Source organism: Propithecus coquereli, unplaced genomic scaffold (genome assembly GCF_000956105.1).
Source record: "Propithecus coquereli isolate 6110/MARCELLA unplaced genomic scaffold, Pcoq_1.0 Scaffold20, whole genome shotgun sequence".
Classification (NCBI taxonomy): domain Eukaryota; kingdom Metazoa; phylum Chordata; class Mammalia; order Primates; family Indriidae; genus Propithecus; species Propithecus coquereli.
Window position 1 is genome coordinate 712546 of NW_012144967.1, and position 10818 is coordinate 723363.

Genomic DNA, 10818 nt, shown 5'->3' on the forward strand with positions numbered 1-10818 from the left:
CACTCAGGCGTAAGTAAACATTTTAATTTCCTCAGGACATCAGCTATTTCTAAGTAGTGTGCCATGGTGTCATGAACAATGTGGCCTTTAGAATCAGAAGCCCTGGGTTCAAACTAGTGTTCAAACTTCCTAGTTGTAGGAACCTGGGCAAGTCATATACTTGGAGGCCTTGGAGCCTCACTGTCCTGTCCTGTTAGTGTGAGAATGACAGGACCTCTGAGGTTTGCTGTGAAGATTAATGGACACCACATTAAAGCACCAACACATGGTAGACTTACAAAAGCAAAAAAAGAAAGAGAGTAAAGTAGCTATTGTTATTGTTACTATCTGAGTATTTTCCTTTCTGAAATTTCATCCGGGAAGTGATTTTAAATCATGTAATTACATCACAGATTAAGATTTTGTACTTCAGAACTGCCCCTGGTGTGCAATATTTTATCCTGTATTTTTTTCCCCTATGACTTGGGAAGACTAAGCTTTGTTGTCTTTGCTGTCATGAACCGTCTAAGCTAAAATCAGATAATTTTATGTGCTTACTTTTTAAGGCTTGATTTGTTTCTTTGTCTTGCTCTCAGACAAGAGATTCATTGAGGTCATGAGATTTGGAAAGTGATTCTAACACAAAGTCTCCAAAAAGGAAAAGGAATGGGGAAGTTTTCTCCCTTAGCCCGTACTTCTTGGGAAGGAGTACAAGATAATGGAGAAGTGAAATGGCAAGCGGGATAGTGTGTGTGTCTACTTGCCATCACCTCATTAAGATGACAGGATTCTACCTAGTTCTACATGCTTCCCCTAAGTGCTTCTCAATGGGATTTCTGATACGTCAGTAATATCTTTTTTAGATCCCACAGTCCTCCCTGAATTGATCCAGTAAGTAATTCTCAAATCTAACTTTTGCTGTCTTGGCTCAGCTGTTTAAAAAAATGTTTAGTTCTTACCATCACCTGGAGGCACTTGATGTCTAAGTTGCATTTTCTCTGCATTTTTCTCTTGACTATAAAGGCTCTGACAAATGCTCATGTGTTTAAAATCCCGCTTCTCCCTGGCCGGCTCCCTGGGAATGTCCTGCTGTTCTCCAGCAGAAACATTTCTCCTGGCAGCTCCTCCCAGGGGGAACTATGTGCCTGGAATGCTTTATGCTATTTAACCAAGAAGGAAATCACTTTCTTTTTTTTGTACTCTTCCTAATCCTATATTCCTGTGATTGAATAGATGCTCTTAACTTACACAAAATCTGATCTTTTAAAAAAATTTTCTTTTGAATGTGGGGAAACCACAAAACCACCTGACACAGATGACTCTCATATACTTTATCTGCTTTCTATTTCTTTAATCCCCTAAAGCTTTAATATCTTAGAGCACTACATTTTTGTCTTTCACTCCGACACTGTATCCTTATAATGCACATTTTTCCTAAACAAATAATAATAATGATTTAAATAATATAATGATTTTAAATGATTATATATTTTAATAGTATTAATATTAATATAGAACATAAATATATAATATATTTCTATATAAATATATAATAATATATCAAATAATAATAATGATTTTTTAGAAACACATTAGCTACCGATCGTTGACCACCTTCTGTGTTCAGCTCTTGCTAAGTGCTTTACAGACTTCATCTCATTTCACCCTCAGTCTTTCCTATGAGGTGGATACTCTTAGTATTCCCATTGTCAAATAAAGCAACTGAGACTGAGAGAAGTGAGGTCACTTCCACAGTCACACAGCTGGGAATTGACAAAGCTGGAAAGTGGCACAGCAGCGCCCTGTCTATCAAACGCTGGCCCCTGGGCTCCTGACCGTGGCACGGATCACAATTGCAATGCAGAATGGAAACCTCACAGTGCACACAACAGAGCAAAGCCTTTACCTGTATATATCAGGTGGTAGAGAGATATCCAGATGTAAATCTTTTCTCACTTTGTAGAAAATCCCACTTGTCTTCTTTCAGGATTGGTTTCTTATCAGATTCTGCTTTCCTTTACACTAGTGCTCAATATTCTTGCCAAATTCTAGAGCTTTTAAAAGGAAACTCTCTCTTGTCTTAATAATACCAGAGATTGCATTTGTTTATTACATGTTAAAACAAATCTCCATCCCCCTGAGATCTTCTGAAACTTGTCTGAAATGAGATAGTGTCTCATCATGTGTTCTGCAGAATTACTGTGTATATATTTTCATTCAATAAAATATGCCATGGTTTAAGTGTGGACCTGCCAAATTAACATACTGCCACATTCTGTTGTTCAAAATTCTCTATCTTTTCATCTGTCTAGTGTGTTTCCTAAAGCTACCAAACACATTTATGGGTATACTAGATAATAAATCCTCAAAGCATCGCTGGCAGGTAGATAAAAATGGAAAGGAGAAAATATTGCTATCCCAAACATTACAAATGTGAAAATGGAAACAGACAAGATTACCTGAAATTGACTGATGCTTTAAGTAAGTTGGAGATGGAGGTAAGACTATAATTTAGTTATTTCTTGATATGGTGCTCTCTCAAATCCATTTTTATTAAATACATCATGAAACTAAAGTAATTTTATTTTCTATTTTGCCTTTTCTTTTATGTGAATAGTGTACTCTCAATGAGCTTCAGACGGCTCATAATGGGTTGCATTAGCTTGATAGCCTCCATTTCTGGCCACGTTAGTGCCAGGACCCTGTAATACCACACAACGGCAACTTCAAGGGGGGAGGGGTAGAATGTGCTTCATTCTTTGTACACACTAAACCATAGAGTGTGTTATTTGTTCATCTTTTTAATAAAATATTTTAGGCACATAAAAATATAGATATTGTTATATAAATTCTCATGTACACACTACCAAGCTTACAAAATATATTTCAGATAAATGGAAGCCTGTTATGTGTTCTCTCCAATCCTGTTTTCTTCCCCAACATTACAGGCAATTATTGTGATGAATTTAGTGCTTTTTCATTCCTCTGAATTTTTTTTTTTTTTTTTGAGACAGAGTCTCACTCTGTTGCCCGGGCTAGAGTGCCGTGGTGTCAGCCTAGCTCACAGCAACCTCAAACTCCTGGGCTCAAGCAATCCTCCTGCCTCAGCCTCCCAAGGAGCTGGGACTACAGGCATGTGCCACCATGCCTGGCTAATTTTTTCTATATATTTTTAGTTGTCTAGCTAATTTCTTTCTATTTTTGGTAGAGACGGGGTCTCGCTCTTGCTCAGGCTGGTTGCAAACTCCTGAGCTCAAACGATCCTCCTGCCTCGGCCTCCCAGAGTGCTAGGATTATAGGCATGAGCCACCGCGCCCAGCCCTTTGAATGTTTTTGTACCTTAACTATATACATGTATAGCCATAAGAAATATGTATTAGTTTTCATATTTTTAAACTTTATATGTATGTTTCCTTCTGTAGCTTGCTTTTTTCCCCATGACATCTGCACCTTTGAGATACAGCCCTACCAATTGATACATGCAGCTCTAGTCTGTTCATTTTAAACCTCCATGTAGCGTTTAATTGTCTGACTTTCCCTTAATTTAATTATCTATTCTCATTAGGGTGAACATGTGAATTGCTTCCAATTTTTGACTGCTATAAACATTATTTGCGTGATCATTCTTATACATGTCTCTTTGGGCACATATACAAGATTATCTCTTGAGTTATATTCCCAGGAGTGAAATTGCTTACTTGTTCAACTTTACAGAGTTTGCAAACACTTTCCACCAATTTATGTTCCCACCAGCAGAGTGTGTAAATTCTCATTACTCCACATCCTTACCAACATTTGATATTATCAGACTTCTTTGTCAACCATATGGATGCAAAGTTATATCTCATTTCTTTATGTTTATGTTTATTTTTTTATTTTTGTAGAGACAGGGTCTCGCTGTGTTGCCCAAGCTGGTCTTGAACTCCTGGGGTCAAGCAATCCTCCCACCTCAGCCTCCCAAAGTTCTCGGATTACAGGCCTGAGCCACCATGCCCAGCCTCATGATTTCTTTAACTATACTTTCCTGATAGTGAAAGTGAACATCTTTTCATATGTTTGCTAGGCTTTTGGAATTCCTGATCTGTGAGTTGTCTATTTACACCTTTTGCCCATTTGCTATTGGTCTGTTTGCATTTTTTCTTACAAATTAATAGACATTCTTTATATTTCTGGAAACAAGTTGTTTGCTGATTACATATATCGTATGTACTCCCAATATATAGTTTGCCTTGATTTCGGATGCCCAGAAGTTTTTATGTTTAAGGTGACCAAATTTACCTATCTTTTCTGTTCTGACTTGTACTATTTGTATCTTACATAATAAATCCTTCCCTCCCAAAAGTCACAGGGTTACTTTTCCTTATATTTTCTCTCAAGCATGTCAAAGTTTTGCTTTTTAAATTTAGGTCTCTAATCCACTTGGAACTTTTGTGTACATGGTGTGAGGGATCTAATTTTATATATGGTTTTATTTGTATTCATCTATCTTTTAATGATGAATATGTATTCTTCTTTTAATAAATTATTCTAATTTTTTTAAGAAGCTCAATTGGATAAGAAAATGCCTACCTCACTTGCCCAATAATTTCAGTCAGTTTGACTGATTATGCCTATTAATTGTACTTTTCAAACTCTTACGTGGATAGTGGTAGGGTGGAGCTGGGACCACAACTGAACCCATTTCAACATGAGAACAACCTGATGCTATTCCATATAGAGTGCAGGTTGGGAGGAGAAGGATAAAAGATTTGATTATGTATAGGCATTTAATACTAATTTGTATGGCATGCCTTTTTTGCAAAGTAGTTTCATGGACATCTTACTCAATTCTCACAACAACCCTATTGAACACCAGCATTCAGATGAGGAAACCAGGGTTCGGAGACATTCTTGTCCTCTTGTCCAAGTTTTTGTTTTGTTTCTGTTTTTGTTTTTTTTGAGACAGGGTCTCACTCTGTCGCCCTGGCTAGAGTACATTGGCGTCATCATAGCTCACTGCAACCTCCAACTCCTGGGTTCAAGCCATCCTCCTCCCTCAGCCTCCCGAGTATCTGAGACTGGAGCGCACCACCATACCTGGATAATTTTTCTGTTTTTTACAGAAATGGGGTCTGGCTCTTGCTCAGGCTGATATTAAACTCCTGAGCTCAAGCGATCCTTCCACCTCAGCCTCCCAGAGTGCTAGAATTACAGGTGTGAGCCACAGCACTAGGCCCTTTTCAAGCTTTTTAAGTGAGAATGCTCAGACTACAATTTGGGTTTTCTACTCCTGCTGTAGTGCATACACAGAATGCCCTGCCTTTTATCTTGTCTTCTTTTCCATAAAATTTTCTCTGTGAGCCAGGTATCTGAAGGATGACTTTTGGAGACCCGAAAGAGTGACCTGGTGTTAACTTGAAGTGATATGCTGTGCTTTTGGCTAAGACAGTCAGTAGGTGGCTACAAGTCGTCCCCAGTCTCCACCATTTCAAACCTCGAAACACTTCTTTTTAGTGCCTTATCTCAGAAAAGAAAGGGCTTTTGATACATGAATTAATTAATTAAGTAATTGTTATTGGTTTTTTCTCACTTATGAAGTTGATTACTAAGCTTGGACTATTGCTTTCTTTTAAATCATTTCCCACATGAAATTATATTGGTAAACATCAACGTGTTTGCTTTATTACTCTTCTGTGACTTTCACACGCATCCTTGGGATGCGTGTGACCCATTCTTTACTTCCTTGGCATACTGTGTCATTCATGAACATAAGAGAGGAAACAGATGAAGATTTTTTTCCTTTGCTAAAATCTCTATGTCATTGTCTGAATTTTCAAAGCTAAATTAGGTGGCAAAAAAATCTGAAGTCATTTTGAAAGTAACCTTATATAGATTCTAGACCAGAGGTCAGCAAACTTTTTCTCTAAAGGCCCACATAGTAAATATTTTAGGCTTTGTAGGTCATATGGTCTCTGTGGCAACAACTCAACTCTGCCATTATTGTTCAAAAGCAGCTATGGATAATACATAAACAAATGGATGTGCCAATAAAACTTTATTTACAAAAACAAACTGAGCAGATTTGGCTCCCAGACCACAGTTTCCTTACCCCTGTTTTCAATTATTTAAGCTTTGTCTACTAGGAATCTGATTCTTTGGCTAAATGATTTCTTAACACCCATATGTTTCAGAGCCTCTTTCTATCACCAAAGATTCTAGGGGTTTTCTCTCTAAAAATAAAGTGTGATATTTGCAAATGATTACCCACTATATTCTGAGCTCATGAAGAGTCAGAGGGAAGACCAGTGTTACTAGGTCAGCTATTAATCTTTTTCCTTCCAAGATTAAAATTGCTGCAAGCTACAGCCCTACTTGGTCTAGGCATATACCAAGCCCTGATCTCTTCCTATGTTTTAAACCTCTTCACAATTATAGAAGGTATCCAAATTCATAAACTGTTCGATCAGCACTTTTGTTCCATTATGGCCATCTGGACTACAGATCTAAAAAGTATCTTTATTTCTATTAGTTAATTTCTTTGGAGAGCAAAGATAGGTATGAAAAATACCCAATGATTGAGTTGAAAATAAGACCTATTTTTTGTGGTCTTTTAGTCACTTTCTCGCATTTTTGTCTCAGTCTGCTCATTGACAATTTGGGAATCATAAGGCCTTTTTGTATGAAAGATTCTGGGGCAGAGGGCAACATAGGAGGATCTTTCAGTATGAATTTTGTACATAAAATTTTTCCATGAAAGAAAAAGTTCCTAATAGTCTTCACAAATATTTTGGGAAAGATTATTTTTAAATGTATGTTGTATTTGCTGAACAATATATAGGGATACATTTATTATATGAGAGATTCTTATCCTAAGAAGCTATAGGAATATTTTCCCACTACCACCTTTACTTATAATTTTTAAATTAGTATTTTTATGATATAAAAGTAATATAGTTTCATAGAAGAAAATTTGGGAAATTTAGAAAAGCATAAACAAGAAAAGTAAAATCACTCACAATCCAACTGCTTAGAGATAACTATTGCTGACATTCTCGTGACCGTCCTTTTGACATCTCTCTATGCAATGCATACGTGTAGATTAGATATAAAATTTTCACATGCATGAGATAATATATACAATTTTTTTGTAACCTGCCTTTTTTGCAGAAGTATATAGAATGGATGTACTCCTGGGTCAGTAAATATGGATCGGCATTAACTTTAGTGGCTACATGGCATTCCCCAGTATAGATGTACTTACTGTCCCCTGTTGGTGCATTTTAAGTGCTTTCCAATATTATAGAGAATGCTAAGGTAAACACTCTTGTCTGTATCTTGTTGCCCTGGCAGAGTATCTCTTTAATATAAATTCCTAGAAGTGGAATTAGCCAAGTTATGTGTATGTGTATAAACATATGTATGTATAATTTTGATATAGAAAAGTTTATGCCCAAATTATATTCTCAATAGTTAATGAGAGAGCTTCACATTCTCACCAATACTGGGAAATTTTTTGAATTTCTCAACAAATCAGTTATCAGCATCTCAGCATCCTTCATTTTTGCTATCATTTCATAAAGTATTTTATGTTTTTTATTCCAATGTCTACATAGCACTTACTATATGTAAGAGACTGTTCTAGGTGTTTTTATGAATATTAACTAATTTAATCTTCATAATAACCCAATGATATGGGTACTATTATTATCCTTAACTTACAAATGAGGAAACACTTGAGTGACTTGAAGGTCATACATATACTAAGTGGTGGAGGCAGGACTTGAAGCTTCCTGGAGATTCCAAAGTCCATCCTCTAAATTCATGCCACCCCTAAGCCCTGTCACCTCTTGGAGGAAAAGCTAAGCTGGTGAGGAAACAAACCTGGACACCAGGGGTCAGAGAGTCAAGTCCTAACTACTAGCTCATGTATATTTTCAGTATTTCCTACTTTAATTATTTTAAAAGTAATCCCTTCGATTTTTTTTAGGGTATATCAAGGTCAGAAGAAATCAAAAGAAGCTTTGCCCCACTATCAAGAGGCTTTGAAATATGTTGAGATCGTCAAAGGTGAAAAAAGTCATGAGTGTGTACCAGTATTGAGGGAATTAGCGGGTATAGAACAAGCCCTGGGATTCTACGACACAGCCATCAACCATTTCCTACAGGTAAGCTTCAACGTACTGGCCATCAAAACTGTTCTAGACCCAATGCTTTTCATAGATACAAGCAGCATAGCAGCTCTGCAAATGCCTGGCTTTGTCATTTGCTCTAGGTAAGTAAAACACCTGGCCTAGAGTAGATGTTCAACAAAGATTTTCTTATTAGGTGGCCAAGTAGGTGAGTACAGGATGCTGGCTGCTCCCCCATTATGGGTTGCACAGGCCACAAAGAGCTTAGACTCCCTAAATGTGGTTTTTCTCATATTACATGCATAATTTGAGTATTATTTCCCAAAGTTTCTTTATCCTTTAATATTTATTGGATCATGCAGTTTGGGGGCTGGTAAGTCTGAAATCCATGGGGCAGTCCAGCAGGCTGGAAAGTCAGGCAGGATTTCTGTGCTACAGTCTTGAAGCAGAATTTCTTCTTTTCTGGGAAATCTCAGGTTTTTGCTCTCCAGGTCTTCAACTGACTGGATGAGCCCACTCATATTGTTGAGGGTAATCTCATTTTCTTAAAGTCCATTGATTGTGAATATTGATCACAACTACAAAATATTGTATATTCACAGCAACATTTAGACTAGTGTTTGACCAAACCACTGGGCACCGTAGCTCAGCCAAGTTGACACATAAATTAACCATCATAGTCATCATGATGTCTTTATATCATATCAAAAATTAAGAAGAGCTAAAAGCACTTCTTAAAAAATTTTTCTCAGAATTTTTTCCTATAAAAGTTGTAAGATAAATACTAACCCATTCCTGTTATTTCAAAGGAGATGTAAGGACATGGTACTGAGAATACTCTATTGCTATTTCTTTTTAAATTTGTCTAACAATTTATACTCCTACTCACAGTTTGTTAGAATGCCCCGTTCTCTCACTTTATCTGGATTATCTCTTTTAGTCATTATTACCACTCTGTGACACATTACTATTTCCGGTTTATAGATAAGGAAGTCAAGAATTAGAAAGGTTGAGTGATATGCCCTGCAGTACACAGCCAATAAATGGCATTGCTCAGATTCGCACCTTTCTTTTTTAGAAAAATTGTTCTGGCTGATATGTGGAGAATGGATTGGGGAGGTTGCATCAAGAGTGGACGTAGAAACCAGTTAGGAAGCTATTGAAGGAGCCGAAGCTGAGAATGATGGTGGCTAGAGCTACGATGAAGATAGCGGGGGTGAAGAGAAGTAGATGGATTTGAGAAGATTTAGGAGCAGAATTGATAGGGCGTGGAGATTGATTGGACGTGGGGAGGAGAGTCAAAGATGGTTGCCAGGCATCTGGTCTGGACACTGAGTGGATGTTTGTACCGTTTGCGGAGGGGAACAGGTGTGAGGGTGATGGAGAGGGGTGGGCTCCCTTTGGATGGTGAGACTGAGATGTCTGTGAGGCATACAAGTGGAAATGACAGCTAGGGGGTTAAATAGTCAAGGCTGGAGCTCAGAAAATGGGTCGGAAAGTCATCCACTCATGCACCACAATTGCCCTGGGAGGGGATGTGATCACCTAGGGAAGGTTGATGGAAGGAGAAGAGAAAAGGACTGGTGACAGATTCTCAAGGAACTTCAGCATTCACTGCTGAAGTAAAGAAGGATGACCCGGCAAATAAATAAAAGAAAAATTGCCAGAAAAACAGAAGGAAAAGTAAAAACAAAAGGGGTGTCCTCTATCTCACGTTTTTTGATACCTTTTGCCGTTTTGGGTGACATGGAATTCTGGAGAGGGAAAATGAGTTCATATTTGCAAAGAGCTTAGCACAGTGCCTGGTACATAGTGCTATATATGATGTTTTAAATTTTCTCTCTTTCCTTCAATTCTTCCTTTTTCTGTTATTTTTCTTTTCTTTTTCTTTCATTGATGACTTTGTTGAGGGGAATGTTGGGGCAATGATGAGGACAGAAACCAAGTTGTATTACAGGTGAGATGTGAGGAAGCAAAGATAATTCATGTAGAGAACAGTTTTAAAAAGCACTAAGAGAGGCCTTTTGGGGAAGACTAGGGCCAGGCAGGAGGGCAGAGCACGTGGAGAGGCCTGAAGGTGAGACAGAGCTTGACATGTTCAGGGAACTGCAAGAAGCTCCCTCTGCCTGGGCCATGGGCATGGTGAAGGCCATAGATGGGTATCATTTAGGTATGTGTTGAAAGTCATGTTAAGGAATTTGAGCTTCCTCCTAAGGGCAGTTGAAGGTTTTCAAGCAGGGAGATTGACATCATCAGATAATCAGTCTGGAAGGATCACACTGAGGTATAGAGAGTGCACTGGGTGGCAGAGAGATAATTGGGGCGATAACTCAGTGATGGTGACCACAGCAGTCCAGGCAGTGGAGGGTGACAGCCTGGACTCAGTTGTCAGGGAGAATGGAGAAATGGGGACAGATCTGGGGGATACACAGGGAGTTGAAGTGACAGGCCTGGGGGCTTATGCAGACGTTGGGGAGTGAAGGAGGTGGAGGAGTCCAGCTTTATGCCAGGTTTCTCATGGCACTGCTCACTGAGCATAGGAACACTGATGGGTTTGCAACTTTTTGTTAGTATCAATAATTCTGAATATTTTGATACAAAAACCTTTTTTTATTTTCTTGAATTATTTGCTAGAGTAAATGTCTAGAAGTTAAACTGCTGAAAGGAGGGATATGAATATATCACAGCTCCTAATTTATGTTGACATTCTGCCAAAGGGTTGTTTTGATTT

The 10818-nt window shown here is 38.1% G+C and overlaps 1 protein-coding gene across 1 annotated transcript in view; it reads left to right on the forward strand.

Moving 5' to 3' along the window:
• Positions 1 to 10818, forward strand: part of TTC23 (tetratricopeptide repeat domain 23) — a 78149-nt gene that overhangs the window by 21255 nt on the left and 46076 nt on the right. Inside the window, exon 6 of the mRNA XM_012643714.1 lies at positions 7946 to 8123. Within this exon, the coding sequence (XP_012499168.1) occupies positions 7946 to 8123 (178 nt within the window). The remainder of the gene's footprint in view (positions 1 to 7945; positions 8124 to 10818) is intronic.